Source organism: Periophthalmus magnuspinnatus, chromosome 17 (genome assembly GCF_009829125.3).
Source record: "Periophthalmus magnuspinnatus isolate fPerMag1 chromosome 17, fPerMag1.2.pri, whole genome shotgun sequence".
Taxonomy (NCBI): domain Eukaryota; kingdom Metazoa; phylum Chordata; class Actinopteri; order Gobiiformes; family Gobiidae; genus Periophthalmus; species Periophthalmus magnuspinnatus.
The window spans coordinates 29,603,643-29,620,990 of NC_047142.1; the positions used below are offsets into that span (position 1 = coordinate 29,603,643).

General features: G+C 42.3%; 1 protein-coding gene across 1 annotated transcript in view; it reads right to left on the reverse strand.

The window, feature by feature from the left end:
* The window catches only part of cadm3 (cell adhesion molecule 3), a 283,081-nt gene that overhangs the window by 84,238 nt on the left and 181,495 nt on the right, over positions 1-17,348 (reverse strand). Inside the window, exon 5 of the mRNA XM_055228474.1 lies at positions 5,984-6,121. Within this exon, the coding sequence (XP_055084449.1) occupies positions 5,984-6,121 (138 nt within the window). The remainder of the gene's footprint in view (positions 1-5,983; positions 6,122-17,348) is intronic.

A 17,348-nucleotide genomic window follows, 5' to 3' on the forward strand; every position in this document is an offset into this window, starting at 1 on the left:
CAAGATTAAGCCAGTATTAAACCAGGACTAAACAAGGACTAAACCGGGACTAAACCAGGACTAAAACAGGATTAAACCAGAACTAAACCAAGACTAAACCAGGACTAAAACAGGATTAAACCAGGACTAGACTGAGACTAAACAAAGACTAAACCAGGATTAAACAAGGACTAAACCAGGACTAAGACAACTAAAGAAGGACTATATTAAGACTAAATGTGGAGTAAACCAGAACCACACTAATCCTATACTGGGCTCAAATCAGTACCAAACCAGGACTCGAACCCATTACAAAACATTTTAATTCTCAAAATCTGAACATTTAATTTCATTACAATTTCATTTTTTTTATTTTATTTTTGTATCAGTATTGGGGTTATCCTTTGTGGCCTCTGTTACCAAACTGCAAATACGATCTTGTTACACAGAAAGCACATCCCCATATCAGCTCCCTCCTCTCTCGTCCTCCTCCTCCTTGCCTTGTTTTGGCAGCCAGCGAAAAAGGCCAACCCAAACATCTCTTCCAATATGTTTTATTTCCTCCGCTCCAGAAAGCCAAACACCCAACCCATGACTGATGAGAACACAGCACGGCGGAGGGCTTTCAAGAAAAACACGCTAGTAATTTCAGCGACTGCCAATAGCGCGGGTGCGTGTCAAAGGCTAGCCATCCCCCTGTAGTTTAGCACCGCGAAAATCCTGGCTAATTTGTTCTTCTATGACATCCGCGGCTAGCTTGGCACCTCGTGCGTTCCTCTGGCTTATCTACAACAAAAGACCATCACGCCGCAGCGTTGGGTTCATCTTTGGGCGTCCAACGTGTCTCTTCACTGCCAGGATCGCGTTGTTATCCGCTGCAAGATCCGCACCGCGCTATCTGTGTAATGTCAGCGCTAGCTAGCTTTGGTGGAAGATGACACGCGGGAAATTGTATAATAAGCCAAGGTATTTCAAAGGATAAACAAACAAATACCGGACGTGTTTTGGTATTAAGATTTTCTGTTGGACTATATAACTTTTCTTGTTGCCATGGAGATGTTATTGTTTTGTCTGAAAGGTTTCACAGTATAGCATTAAACTAATATGTTGCATGTATTCCCTTACATACATTCTAGTGCTCAAAGAAAAAAAAAAAAAAGACTTGAAACACATGCATTCTTACAGTGAGAGCGGGTTCACCTCTCCACAGATGTGACCTGTAACTTGCCGTGGTAGCATTGTCTCCAAGTTTAATGCTACAAAACATAGGTTAATAGAAAAAGTCTGATCCAAGTTTAAATAAAAATATGGCACAATGTTGTTTATGGACAGAAAGAGAAAGGAGAGAAAGGAGGGATGGAGGGAGAGAGAAAGATGAGAATATAGTAAAGAAGGAGAGGAGGAGAGAGGACAAAGAGGGAGGATGGAGGAGAGGAAAGTAAGAAGTGGAGAGCTGAGAGAGTAGAGGAAGGACAGAGGAGAGGGGAGGAGGGAGGGCCAAGAGAAAGAGAGACAGTGAGAGAATAGAGGGAGGACTGAATAGAGGGAGGACAGACGGTTAAGAGAGAGAGAGAGCGAGAGCGAATAGGGAGAGGACAGAGGAGAGTGGAGGATGGAGGCCTAAGAGAGAGAGAGAGAGAGAGAATAGTGGAGGACAGAGTCTGGTATTTTCAAAGGACACATCACAAAAATATATAAAAATATACATATAAAATCATATCAGAATGCCGCAAGAAAGACAAGTGTTCACATATTTCTTTTCTGACTGATAGACTCACAGTGGGAAGAGTAACAAAAAAATGAATACTCAAGTAAGAGTACTGTTACTTCCTTGTATTACTCAAGTAGTAAAAGTACTCTGAGAAGTGCAATTTCTTCAAAACGTTACTTAAGTAAATGTAACTGGGTAAATGTAGCCTAACTGAGTACTACCCATAGACTGTATAATGAAGCTCATCGAGGCTAGAGAAGTTATAGCGGCGAATTTGGAGCCAGGTTTCATATTAGGAATTCTGACCGTGAGTATCATGGCATCATGTAGAGCGGGTTGATACGAACATTTTAAGATCAAAAGGACAAGTCTGACAGCAGCAGTTGCAGAGAGAGGAGCCACAGCTTTTCAATAGAAAGTGAATTGGAGCCAGAGTCAAAGGAACCGGAAGCTCAGCCCATGCATCACTTCTTATTTGGAACGTGCCAGCTAGCAGGTTAGCTATGTCCATTTACATATACAGTCTATGAGCTTAACTCAGTAGTGTTCCACAGCAAGATCTGTGCCGCACTATCTGTGTCAAGTCACCGCTAGCTAGCTTTGGTGGAGGATGAAAATTGTATAAAAGTCAAAGTGTTTCAAAGGGCTAGGGATAAACAAACAAACCTAGGCCATGTTTTGGTATTAAGATGTTCTGCATCCCGTGAAAAGGTTAGCCACAGCCCAATTTGTGGCGTGTCTAACTGATAGCATGACCTTTTTTCAATTAATATTTATCACTTTCAGATTTGTAAAGGGTAATTAACAGCTAGCTTCTGTTGCAGAGCACTTTAATTATGTCCACAAACTATTTCACTACATCCAGAGGCAATTATACACCAGTCCATTCTTTAGGCTGCTCCCAAGCTTTGATAAACGCTGTGTACTTTTATATTCTTACAATCGTTTTAACCTTAAATAAATGTTTTTACTGTTCAGGAGAGAGAGAGGAAGAGTGAGAATTAGTGAGGAAAAGAGGAGAGCGATGAAGAAGAGCAGAAGGGATGGAAAGAGTGAGAAAGAGGGAGGAGGAGTAGAGAGGATGAGGTGGAAGCTCCAGACTCAGCATGTTCTGGTTGTGTACAGGACAGAGGCGAGGGCACATCGCTCATACATGCCCCCAAAAGGCCCTCTCTCTCTGGGATACAACTGTCTGATCACTGGGCTGTGTCCTCTGGAGCTACTGGAGCTGAGCAGGTCCTGTACAAGCACTCACGCTTGCACTTTAAAATATTACACATTTATGAGTCTGAGCTGTGTCGCGGGATGGCAAAATATGTTTAATTTTAGTTTTTTTTTTTTTATTTAAATAGGGAGGATTTACTTCTTTGGGGTATTAACAGCCAACATATAACAAGTGTAGATCATTGTGGTCCTTTTACAACACATTTAAAGAGATCATCGAGGAAGAGGGATATAATATATGAAGGTTTGAACTTTGAGAGTGTTTAAACAAGAGAGAAATGTGAGAAAATGTTAATGCCTGTGTGAGAAAAGTGTATAAAGTGTGTGGTGAGGGATTTTACAGCTGCAAAACATATAGAATAATTGTAAAAAATAATGCTTTTGTATATTTATGGACAATTGTTGAGTGGGAGCGTGGCTGACGTAGGCTTGTGGGTGGAGCATTGCACAGAATCTTACAGCTAACCGTATAAGAGATTGCTAAATTACATGCCAACGTTAACATGGATGGCATCTAAAATGTCTTCAGGCATGGTTTTGATGAGGGAACAACCTTATAACATGGTAGAAAGCTAAAAAAAAAAAAAAAAAAAAAGTGATTTTGCATAATACCTCCTCTTTAAAATGTGTCTTTCCAATTATATCAAAACAAGGAAATAAATGAATGGATTCAATATTTGATTCAAAAGGTGCAACATGTAATTTTTCCACCACCTGCTTGTCGCCATAAAAATGTTATTGCTTTGGCTGGAATGCTCCATAGTATGGCATTAAACACATATATTTATAAAGACAAGCAGGCAGACCGACTAGGCCAAGAATTTTTTCAACAATTATTTTTAAATGAGAAAAAAAAACAAAAAAACAAAACAAAACATGAACTGAGCTAATGCGAGACACATAGGTCTACAAAAGGCACAGGCATTTTTACAATGATACAAAACAGGACAAATGTTTAAGAGTTGTTACGGTGAAACTGTTTTTGCAGTGTTTTAAAGTGAAGAATTGTATAAATCCTCATTTCTGTGCAGAAACCAACAATTCAATTAATTTAGTTGTGTTAGCGCTCTAAAGGAAAAGGTGATAGACTGACACCCGAACACATGACTCAAGGTGCTGCAAGAATCTGGAGACAATTGAACTTTTTCCCCAAAACAACTAGAGTTCAGTAAGAACTGCATGTGTGACTCCAGGCTTCTCCCAGTCTGCAGGCACTGAAGCTCCAGGGCTTCAGGAAGTTATTTCTGCACAAACACACAGATGAAGATGTTTACTTTACACTGATTTGTGTAATTATTGAAAGCTGTCTCACAATGCTAAACACAGTGGTATACATCAAACTGCTCCTCTGTGTTTTTAAAGTCCGTAGACATTCACCACTCATTTTTCTTTATTGCAGCTTCTCTGAAGAGCTAATCAACACTACAGCTATTGTTATTAACCTAATTTGTCTCAGTGGGCAGGCACGTAGAATCATTGTCCTCTTTTTATTATTTATTTAATTTAATTTAATTTTATTCTATTTTATTTTTTTATTTATTTTAATTTAAATGTGTTTATTTTTTCATCATCATCATTTGAAAGTGCTGTTTTTCTGTAATGTTTATATATGTTGAAAAGTGTTGAAAGAATTGAACAGTAATAAAATGTATGTAACAAATGTGCTTGTTACATGCATGACTCTATTTTAAAGGTGCCATAAATACAGGGGTCTCCATGGAGATGTTATTGAATTGCCTGGAATGTTCCACAATATGACATTGAACTTCTCTATGTCCATGGAGATGAGCAGGTGGTAGACCCACAGCAAAATATTAAATAGTGCAGTTATACAACAAGTCATACAATGTGAATAAGCAAATAAGTATGCATCAAAATCCTGAACTGAACATTTAAAAATGCAGTTTTCCATTATGTATAATTTTATGTCAACAGAAAGTTTTTGTCAGTTTTAGAGTTACTCATAATAATGGGAAAGAAGCCAAGAACTCAAGTAAAAGTGCTGTTCAAAGAATATGACTCAAAAGTTAAAGAGGGGGTATTATACCAAATGTCATCTGTGCATGAGTATTTTAGTGATCTCTCAGCTGTAATTGTGAAGGAAGAGATTGCAGACCAGGTAGAGAGTTGAAAGAAGTTTATCTGAAGTTACACACAGCAGCACATGTGTTGCGGTTCAAGAGAGTTTTCCAGTACTTATATCCTGAGAAAGGTACTATCTATAGAAGTCTGGTGCTATGAGAACTTAACTAATTTTACATAATGTCTGTACAAGGTCATAAGTGGATATACTGTTAGCTGTTTACAGTAAAGTAGAATACCTCACTGAAAGATGCTTACAGTCACTGAAAATATGTATTATAATGCCTCTTGCAACGTGAAGATAAAGAGTTGTGTCATGTGACCAAAGTAGCAGGCTCCAGTGTAAGTAAAATAAGTATTTGTCACATTCTTACTGAGAAACAAGTTCACCTCAGTGTTTAAGACACAATATTCAACACAAGGTTTAAGAGTAAAGTAATAAAACAAAAACCATGCTTTCACCAGCCCTATTTGAACCTTCCTCACAGTTAGCTGTAAGATTCTGTCCAAAGCTCTGGCCACAAGATTACATCCTCCATGCTCCATAACTACATAAAAACATGATACAGAAATTGTGCAGAGCAACTTGACAAAACCTGAAGTGATGTGCAGTAGCTTCATTAGTGGGATACAGCTGATTGTGTTGTGATAGTGCTCTGAAGGGGGATGCATTTGCATTTGCAAAACAATTAAAGATAACATGGTGATCTAAATATGTTATGTGTTTGCAGTTAATACCCCATAGAAGTAAAACACACGTTAGAAAAATATTTAAATAAACTTGTAACAGAACACTTAGGGACAACTCCAGCATCTGTAGTAACATATGGAGACCAAACAACATCAGACTGAATAAAAACACACACTGCTCTTGTGCCAAAGCCCTCGGCCTCACTCACAGCTCTAAAACAGAGTCACCTCCTCCAACTCCCGCTGCTCCCACACCATTGTGCTGGCCACATTTTTGCTCATCATTTCAGTTCTTACCTGCGAGCCTCTTGTCCCCGCGGTACCAGTGCAGCACAGCAGGGGGCTTACTGCCGCTGGAGGTACAGGTCAGTGTCACCTCTTCTCCCTCGGGAACAGCTGCCTCGAAGCCGGAGATCTGAGGTTTGGTGGGAACGCCTGGAGACAAGGAGGAGACGTGGGTTAGAGGGAGAGGAGAGGAGCAGGGCTGAACTGTTAGATCTGAGGTTCATGTTTTATGATTCTGTTCAAAGTTCACATTTTAAACACGTCTGGGAGAGCTGACGAAAAGAATCTGAACTGACACGCTAATAATACTGCGCCGCTTTTCCAGACGCTCAAAGTCACTTTACAATTTTATGCATTATTCATTCACTACTTAATTGATGATGGTAACCTACTATTGTAGTCATAGATGCCCTGGGTCGGACTAACAGAAGCGAGACTGCCACTCTGCATTTTTGTTGTTTCTGGAGGAAACGATGCTACTTCAAAAACTGCGGTCTTTGTAATTTGCTAATAGCGTCCAGTCAAATTGCGATTGGATTCGTCTCACAGCCCTGGGACAGAGCACGCCTGGAGCAAGCACAGGGGCCGGGTTAGCGAGAGGACAGGACGATAGTGTGACGATAGTCTGGTTCTGAAACTCCAAAGGTTATGATACTTTACAAACAATAGCTACCAGCAAACAGCGGATACGTCAGGAGAGGATTGGGACGTGTGCGAATCCAACAACACTTGCAAATAATAGATAGATAGATACTTTAAATGTATTGCCACTGACACAAAGGGAATCCCACTAAACAAATGTTGAAATATACAGTATCACCAAAAGACATCATCTGCAACAAACACATGGGAGAATGAAGTAATAATTAGCCAGCGAATTTCCATTTTCAATCCTTCACATGGGCGTTGCCTTCAACACCCTCACTCCAGATCGCCTCTTTGGTTGCTATGATACTATGAAATAAATTGGCTGCTATAACTGCTCTCACCTCGATGAGCTTCATTTGACTGAAGCTGAACGCTGTGGGTGACGTCACACTCACTTAGTCCACTTCTTTATACAGACTATACCAGGGGTCGGCAACTTTTAACATCCAAAGAGCCATTTTGACCCAGTTTCCACGGAAAAGAAAACACAGGGAGCCGCAAACACTTTTTGACATCTAAAATGAAGATAACACTGTATAAACTGTTCTGAACTAAAAAAAAAATGCTGTCATCCTTATATCGCCTTCGGGCTTTCGGAGCGTGTTGCGAAGCCTAAATGCATGGCAATTTGTCGGGTATACCGCCTTCCACGAATATAATTTAATTTTATTATAGTTCAAGATCATAATAATCTTCCAATTTAGAAAAAAAACTAACTAATACAAATAAAATACACTTTAAGGGCACATGTGTCAAACTCAAGGCCCGGGGGCCAAATGCGGCCCGCCACATCATTTTATGTGGCCCGCGACAAGGTAAATTAAAATATATGACTGTCTTAAAATGTCAGTTTATCAGGAGATACACAGTTACACAGTCATATTTTTTACATCTATACAAATTTGTGTGCAACCATTTTGCTGATGTGGCCCTCGGTGAAATTGAGTTTGACACCCCTGGTCTATGGGATAGGCCCAGTAATAACAGAGATATTAACCATAAACCAGAACAAAACATTTTAACAGCAAATTCCACAAACCTGACCAGCTATCCCTGAATTTTAAACCTTTCACTACTTAAACTCTGACAGCACTAAACCTGAAAGCAATCTATGGAACGCACAGATCAGTGTCAACAGCTCAATTAGATTATCACAAAATGACGTCTTTGGATCTCTGCACATTGTAAATTGAATTGGATGTAATCATAACAGTGGCCCGGAGACCCCCACACCAGAACCCCCCATGTGTCCAGAACTCTAATGTAATCTATTGTACACATCCATTATGGCAGCTGCATTACGGCATTACTTCCAGCTAAAACATGAGGAGAATACAGAGGAGGTGAAGATGTTTGCACCTGCTCCAAGTCCACACGTCGACAGACAAAATGAGCCGCTTTTGGCTCTGCTTCAAAGACGGAGCAGCTCAAATGTGTCGTTTTATATTTGAGGCGTGTCTGTTTAACAAGACAGGAAGGGGACTTTCACACTCCCTCTGATGTCGAGCCAAAAATGTATGTAATTATAAAGGTGCATTGCGGAACTTTTTCTGGTGGAGGGTGTATGCCCTGTGCTGGTCTCCATAGAGATGTAGTTAAGCGACATCAGATCTATGGAGAGACGAGTCGGAATGCATGTTTTTCACAGTGTTTGTTAAAGCAATAAAAGCATTTGTAGTTCAATAAACGTGAGGTAGATAAGTGTAATGCCATATTGTGGAACATTTGAGACGAAGCAATAAAAATAAGTCATATAGTGCACCTTTAACAATAGGTGTTGTAATAACTTTTCTACCCAGCTTGTTTCCATAGAGATAGATAAATTTATTGCTGTACTATGGAACATTACATTCAGACAAATCAAGATAATCTCACCAGAAAAGTTACACACTGCACCTTTAAGAATTGGTAGAATTAATTAGTTAAAATTGTTTGTCTTGTTCTGCTTTTGAGATCATTTGGATGGTTTTGACTCCACGGTTTCTCTTCTTCAGTTCTGAGTTTAGTTTCAGACATGAAGCTTTTGCCCAGTGTCAAAAAGTACAGCATTTGTGGCATTTGTGCAGTTACCGAAGCGACAGTGACCCACTCCACCCTAAAACAATGTGAGCCATGTATTTGAATGTCACACTGAAATAAAAGGTTCAGTGCGAGAATTAGTTTGGAGCTAAAATGCTTCAGTTATCAGCTGAAAAACACAGCAAAGATCAGCGTATTGTTTAAATCAGACCTATGCTGCAAAATGGACTTTTCAGAGCTTTGAACCATGTTATAGTTGTTTACTCTCACTATTTACTCACCTGAAGTTGTGTTTGGAGTGATTAATGGTTGAGTAATCTTGAATCACTTATTTTCAAGACGCCATTTTGCCGATCAACCCCGTTTGTGTCATATCATGGCTTATGTACCGAGGTATGTATCGTATCTGCAACTTCTTAATGATACCCCGCCCTAGTAAAGACGCATGTTTTTTCAGAAAGTTACGTACTGCAGCTTTAACTTGCACATGAGTTGTATTGTTTTGATTATTCATTGCTGTACTTCCCATTGTGAGCTGGTCTATGATACAAATGTGTCTGTTGCTTTAACTTTTCCTCAAGATACTGCAGTAAATACTTATTGTGCAGACAGTTTAAAAGCATTAGGATTTGTGTGGATGTGTTTCCAGGTAAAACATGGGTTAGCTGTTACTTACAAATATAAATCAAACTCAGAGTAACACTGAATAGCTTACAATAGTTTGATATTTAGCAGAGTCCGGGGAGCTGTGTTGTTCTCTTGTGTTATTCACAGCGTGTTTTTAAGCTACAGGCCCGTTTTATTGTTCAGAGAATGATGGCTACTTAATTCACACTCTAGTCAGGTATTTACGGGTTTGTTTTGATATATTTCCTCAAGATATCGCAATAAATAGTTACAATGGGGCGAGTAGTTCAGTTGGTAGGGAGTCCACTGATCTGAAGGCTGGTGGTTCCAATCCAGCTCATAACAAGAACATCTTTAAGAGAGAGGTTGTTGTGTCCTTGAGCAAGACACTTAACCCAGCAAAATAAACATAATAATAATGCAGTACAGATGTATTGTATAAGCAGCTCTTGAGGTCGAAATAAGTCTGCTGTGTGCTGTCTGCATCTAATTAACAAGTGTTTTATAGTCCAATAATCAGGGAGTGTGTGTTAGCATGCTAGTTGTTTGAATTACTATGACACTGAAACTCTTCTTCTGTCCTCTGAAAGTTGTGGAAAGTGCTTATAAATTCATTGTGGTGAATAATTAGGATGATCTGAATGCATACGGTAAGTGAGGAATAACATTAGACTACTGCAAACTGTTGAAAATGAACAACTTCTGTTTTTCGTTTTTTTTTAAGATGGTAAAAATCAGGTACAGAGACTTTAAAAGTAACATTTGGCCAACTTTTAATAGAGCAATAATTGCTAGTAATAACTTGCACTTTTAGCTAATCAGCCCTGTTCTGCTTTTAGATTTGGTGTAAGTTCTGAGTTATAATCTGTTTTGATCCAGTATACTTTGACACGTTTGCACAGTGTAAACTCTCCACCTCTGCAAACCACAACCCAAAAATGTTCCCATCCCGGGAATGCCTGAGGTGCAACTTCCCAAACTCCAAATCCCAAAATGAGTGCATCCTCGTCTAATCACTGTTATCGTCTGAGCAGAGAAAACAACCAACACAACTGCCAAAACGCTTTCCAACGGTCCCAAACTCTCCCAAAAGCTCCCAAGTGCTCCCAAACGTTCCCAAAGGCTCTCAAACTCTCCCAAACACTCTCAAATGCTTCCAAAAACTCCCAAATGCTCCCAAACACTCTCAATCGGTCCCAAACGCTCCCAAGCGCTCTCAAATGGTCCCAAAGGCTGCCAAACCCTCCCAAACGCTCTCAAACGCTCTCAAATGCTCTCAAACCCTTCCAAATGCTCCCAAAGACTCCCAAACCATCCCAAATGCTCTCAAATGGTCCCAAATGCTCTCAAACACTCTCAAACACTCCCAAACGCTTCCAAATGCTCCCAAAGACTCCCAAACCATCCCAAATGCTCTCAAATGGTCCCAAACGCTCTCAAACACTCCCAAACATTCTCAAATGCTCCATAAGGCTCCAAAACCCTCCCAAATTCTCTCAAATGGTCCCAAACGCTCCTAAACACTCTCAAACAATCCCAAATGCTCTCAAACGCTCCCAAACACTCCTAACCACAACCCACACCCAAACCCAAACTTCTCCATCTACGTGAGATGGAGAGTGAAAGACAGAGAGAGAAAAAGAGAGGGAGGGAGAGAGTGAAAGGAAGAGAGAGAGAGAGAGAGAATGAGGAAGAGAGAGAGCAAGGGTGGGCAGAGACAGAGAGAGAGAGAGAGAGAGAGAGAGAGAGAGAGAGAGAGAGAGAGAGAGAGAGAGAGACAAACTGCAGGTAAAGATCTCTGAGGTGTTCAGAGAGGAGGATGAGCTGATGTCCCTGTGGCAGATGGACCTGGAGACACTGACCTTGTTCACAAACCTAAACCTCACTCTAATCACCAACACTCACACACCACACGCTGTGGCTTCTGGTGGCTTCTGGTGGCTTCTGGTGGCTCCTGAGTACTGCCCAGTGATACAGTGTACTCATACTGGTATTTATGAGTGGAATACTGTGGTACAGAACACAGAACACTTGAGATCTTTTCAGCATGAACATAACATGACCTCGAGACTGATTCACAGTGAAGACTATATTCAAAATAACAACACGATCCTACTATTACTACTACTACTGCTACAACTACTAGTACTGCTACAGCTACTACTACTGTCTATTCTAAATATAACAAGTAAAAGATGTGATCAAATTACATCCACCATAGCACATTACAACTGCTATTACAACTACTTCTACTAAAACTCCCACTAGTACTTACTACTGCTCCTCCTCCTACTACTACTTGAACTACTCCTCCTATGACTACTACTACTGCTCCTTCTAATACTACTACTTGAACTACTCCTAGTACTCCTACTCCTCCTACTACTACAACCCCCACTAGCATTTACTACTGCGCCTCCTCCTCAATACAACTACTTGTACTACTCCTTCTACTACTACTATTACTCCTCCTTCTAATACTACTACTACTACTACTCCTACTACTACTACTCTCAATTCAAAATATAACAAGTAAAAGATGTCATGAAACTACATCATCATAACACATTACAACTACCACCACCACTACTACTACTACTGCTGCTCCTCCTTCTCCTACTACTACTTTTACTCGTAAATAGTCAGAACCAAAATAAACATAGTATTTGATTATAAGATATGCAGTATTAGACATGATAACTGGTGTAGACTGTAGATACATGAATGTGCAGGACCTTGACACTGAATCGTAAAGTAGTTATTATGGGATGTCATTTAAAGTTGCCCTGCGGAACATTCAGGCGCTTGTGCGGAGCTTTAGAACGTGTTTCTGCATTAGGAAATACACCGGAATTCAGCGAACTTCAAATACTGCCTTAAACTCTGTTTCTGAACTAAATAAAGAAGTGGACTGAGTGAGTGTGACGTCACCCACAGCGCTCAGCTTCAGTCAAATGAAGCTCATCGACGCTAGCAGTTATAGCGGCTAATCAGGAGACGAGTTACATATTTGGAATTCTGCCACGAGTACCATAGCAACCAAAGAGCCAATACAGAGCGAGGCTGATGAAGGAAATTCCCCTTCCCGCTCCACTGCTAGTTTAAGAGGGGGTGAGCGCTTAGAGACGCTGTCAATCAAACCTGTCGCTAACGCTAACAGGAGTTCAGGAGTGAACTAGTTCTGTTTTTCATGTTTTTAAGACGGTAAAAATAAGGCACAGAGACTTAAAATTATTTATTTGTCTACAAATGAATGAAGATTTTGAGTTGACCAGGTTCATGCTTTATTATTATCATTAGCATACGTGGTTGAAAAAGTGTTAGCACATTGTAAAGTACGTTCATTAAGTCATTAGTGAAAGATGTAATTAATGAAAGAAGGTTGAGTGGGCTGCTTTTTGTTATGTAATGAGAAGATGATTCTGTGGAGTTCAGTGTCGAGAGGAACACTCTTCACTTTGAATATACGCCATCAGATCAGGGATTTAAGGACTACAGCAGGACTAAAGCAGGACCGAACCAGGACTAAAGGAGGACTAAACCAGGACTAAAGCAGGACCAAACCAGGACTAAACCAGGACTAAACCAGGACCAAACCAGGAATAACCAGGACTAAACCAGAACTAAACCAGGACCAAACCAGGACCAAACCAGGACTAGACCAGGACTAAACCAGGACCAAACCAGAACTAAACCAGGACTAAACCAGGGCTAAACCAGGCCTAAACCAGGGCTAAGCCAGGTCTAAACCAGGACTAAATCAGGACTAAACCAGGACCAAACCAGGACTTAACCAGGTCTAAACCAGGACTAAACCAGGACTAAATCAGGACTAGACCAGGACTAAACCAGATCTAAATCAGGTCTAAACCAGGACTAAACCAGGACTAAACAAGGACTAAACCAGGACTATCCATCCATCCATTTTCTTATATCGGATTGCTTATCCGGAGCCGGGTTGCCTGGGGCAGCAGTCTAAGCAGGGACTCCCAAACTTCCCTCACCCCAGACACGTCCTCCAGCTCCTCCGGTGGGACCCCAAGGCGTTCCCAGGCCAGCCGAGAGACATATTCCCTCCAGCATGTCCTGGGTCTTAGCCGGGGGCCTCCTCCCTGTGGGACATGCCCAGAACACCTCCCTAGGGAGGCGTCCAGGAGGCATCCTGAGCAGATGCCCAAGCCACCTCAGCTGGCTCCTCTCAACGTGTAGGAGTAGCGGCTCTACTCCGAGCTCCTCCCATGTGACTGAGCTCCTCACCCTATCCCCAAGGGTGCGCCCAGCCACTCTGCGGAGGAAACCCATTTCGGCCGCTTGTATCTGTGATCTTGTCCTTTCGGTCATTACCCAGAGCTCATGACCATAGGTGAGGGTAGGAATGTAGATTGACCGGTAAATCGAGACCCTTCTTCACCACAACGGACCGATACAGCGACCGCATCACTGCAGACGCTGCACCGATCCGCCTGTCAATTTCACGCTCCATCCTTCCCTCACTCGTGAACAAGACCCTGAGATACTTGAAATCCTCCACTTGAGGCAGAGACTCACCACCCACCTGGAGAGGGCAAACCACCTTTTTCCAGTCGAGAACCATGGCCTCGGATTTAGTTAGTTAGTTAGTTACTTTATTGTCCCCGAGGGGAAATTTGTCTTCACAGTCAAAAACACACAGAGAAAAACGCCATACATACATACAATGCCACACAAACACATCACATATATTGGACAAACACAAAGGCAGGTAATTGACATTGTAAAAGTGCATAATGATAATTAGAGTTCCGTAGTCTATAGATTGTTCAAGTTAATAATGGCTGTGGGTATGAGACTATTTTTGAAGCGTCCTTTGTTACATCTGAGAGTCCTGTATCGTCGTCCTGAAGGCAGTAGAGTAAAGTACCGGTGCAGTGGGTGAGTGTGGTCCTGTGTTATTGTCTGTGCTATACGAGTGATGGCTTTAGAGTTTAACTGTGACAGACTGGGAGTAGGGAGACCAATGATTTTTGCTGCTAGGTGGGTTATTTTTGTAAATGAATTACGGTTTTTAACTGTGAGCATGTAAGAAAACACGGTGAGCAGTACAGTAGGACAGGTTGGATGATGCTGGTGTACAGAATAAGCAGTAGATGTGGTGAAACATGGAGTCCTTTTAACTTACGGATAACAGAAAGTCTTTGATTGCATCTTTTTGAAATGTCCAGAATGTGAAAGTCAAAAGTCAGTTTATGATCAATTGTGAGTCCAAGATATTTGAAATGTTCAACAGTGTCTATTGTGATATTGTCAATACTGGTAGGGTCAAATATTCCAGGGCCAAAGGTCATTTCTTGTGTTTTCTTGAGGTTGAGTTGAAGATGATTTTCTTTACACCATGTGGTGAAGTGTGATACAGAGTTCTGATATTGTCCAAGTGATGTACTGTCTGAGAGAAGTCCTAATATAGCTGTATCATCTGCATATTTAATGTATACTGTTCCAGGTGATGGGCTGGTGCAGTCATTTGTATATAAAGTATATAGGAATGGACTTAGTACACAGCCCTGTGGCGCTCCGGTGTTGGTGGTAAGAGGGGCTGTGATTGCATTATTAACTCTGACAGCCTGTTGTCTGTTTGAAAGAAAGCTGTGTATTATTTGAATGAGTCGTGATGGAACCTGGAGTTGGTTCAGTTTTGATATGAGTCTATGGCGTTGAATTGTGTTGAAAGCGGAGCTGAAGTCTGCAAAGAGAATCCGTGCTGAAGTGCCAGGAGAGTCCAGATGTTCCAGAAGAAGATGCAGCAGGCAGGCCACAACGTCTTCCGTCCCTCTCCTGGCCTTATAGGCAAATTGAAGTGGATCCAGTTGCTGTCTGACGACTGGTACAATTATTCCAAGAAGTAGGTGTTCTAGGCATTTCATGATCAAGGATGTTAGGGCTATTGGTCTGTAATCATTTAGTTCTTTGGGTCTGTTTTTTTTGGGTACTGGGATGATAGTGGCTTTTTTCCACAGTGAGGGAATCTTGCAGCTGTCATACACCTCACTGAAGAGAGAGTGAATCACTGGTGCCAGTTCAGATGCACAGGTTTTCAGCATCCTCCCAGATATGCCGTCTGGTCCTGGTGCTTTTCCGGGCTTGCACCTTTTCAACTGGCCACGAATGTCCTCGACTGTGAAAGGAGCCACATCCCCAGGATCCAGAAGAGGGAGATTGTTCAGTTCATTGACACACTCCTGTGAAAAGTCATGTGTGTTGAATCTATTGAAAAAGATGTTTAGGTCGTTACCCAACTCTATTGATGTTACCGATTGGGATTTGGGAGGACCCCCGGTGAGAGTCTTAACCATCTGGAATGCCTGTCTGGTGTTCATATTGCCAAAATTTTGCTCTATCTTTTTTTTGTATCTATGCTTAGCATTGAAAACCTCATTCTTTATTGAGCGGTTTGCTGTTCTGAGTGCACCCTCATCTTTGGACATATAGGCCTTGTGGTTGTCTTCAAGGCACTTCTTAAATTGCGAAGTTATCCATGGCCTAGAGTTAGGGTACTTTTTAATAGTTTTCACTGGAATGGTGGTACCAATACAAAAGTTAATATAGTCCGTGATTGTTATTACTTTGTCATCCAGATCCCCCTCAAATACGTCCCAATCTGTACATGCCAGTGAACCTTGGAGTTGAGCAATACCCTCCTCCGTCCATTGTGGGGCAGTGTAAGTCTGAGGTTTGCTTCGCTTCAGTTCCTGTCTGTAGGCAGGAAGTAAACAGATCACATTATGGTCTGCAAGTCCAAGCGGAGGGTATGAGCGGGCTCGAAATGCGTTTGCTATGTTCCCATAGCATAAATCCAGTATGTTTCCCCTTCTAGTTGGTAAATCCACGTACTGCTCAAACGAAGGCAGAGCACGATCCAGTCTGCAGTTGTTGTAATCTCCCATAATAAAAACAGGAGCACCGGGATACTTGGCTAGCATAGTGTTAGCTTCTCCGGCTACAGCTTCGGCCGCTCTGTTGTAGTTTGAGTCAGGTGGGATGTACACACAACTTACAACATTTAGAGGAGCTGATTCTCATCCCAGCCACTTCAAACTCGGCTGCAAACCGCCTGGTCTGCTGCAGGTCCTGGCTCGATGAAGCCATCAGGACAACATCATCCGCAAACAGCAGAGATGAAATCCTGTGGTTCCCGAACCAGACCCCCTCCGGCCTCTGGCTGCGACTAGAAATTCTGTCCATAAATATAATGAACAGAACCGGTGACAAAGGGCAGCCCTGGCGGAGTCCAACATGCACCGGGAACAGGTCTGACTTACTGCCGGCAATGCGAACACAGCTCCTGCTCCAAAGGGCTCTGGATCCCATACTCCCGGAGCACCCCCCAAAGGACACCACGAGGGACACGGTCGAATGCCTTCTCCAAATCCACAAAACACATGTGGACTGGTTGGGCATACTCCCATGAACCCTCGAGGACCCGATGGAGAGTATAAAGCTGGTCCAGTGTTCCACGACCGGGGCGAAAACCACACTGCTCCTCCTGAATCCGAGGTTCGACTATCGGTCGGATTCTCCTCTCCAGTACCCTGGAGTAGACCTTACCGGGAAGGCTGAGGAGTGTGATTCCCCTGTAATTGGAACACACCCTCCGGTCCCCCTTCTTATACAGAGCAGACCATCCCGGTCTGCCACTCCAGTGGTACTGTCCCCGACCGCCACGCAATGTTGCAGAGAGGTCTCATCCAAGACAGTCCCACAACATCCAGAGACTTGAGGTACTCGGGACAGATCTCGTCCACCCTCGGAGCCTTGTCACCGAGGAGCTTGCTAACCACCTCGGTGACTTCAGCCAGGGTGATGGACGAGTCCACCTCCGGGTCCCCAGTCTCTGCTTCCTCCTCGGAAGACATGACGGGGGGATTGAGGAGATCGTCAAAGTATACCTTCCACCGCCCGACGACATCCCCAGTCGAGGTCAGCAGCTCTCCACCGGCACTGTAAGCAGTGTTGGTGAAGCACTGCTTTCCCCTCCTGAGGTGCCTGACGGTTTGCCAGAATTTCTTTGAGGCCGTCCGATAGTCCTCCTCCATGGCCTCCCCGAACT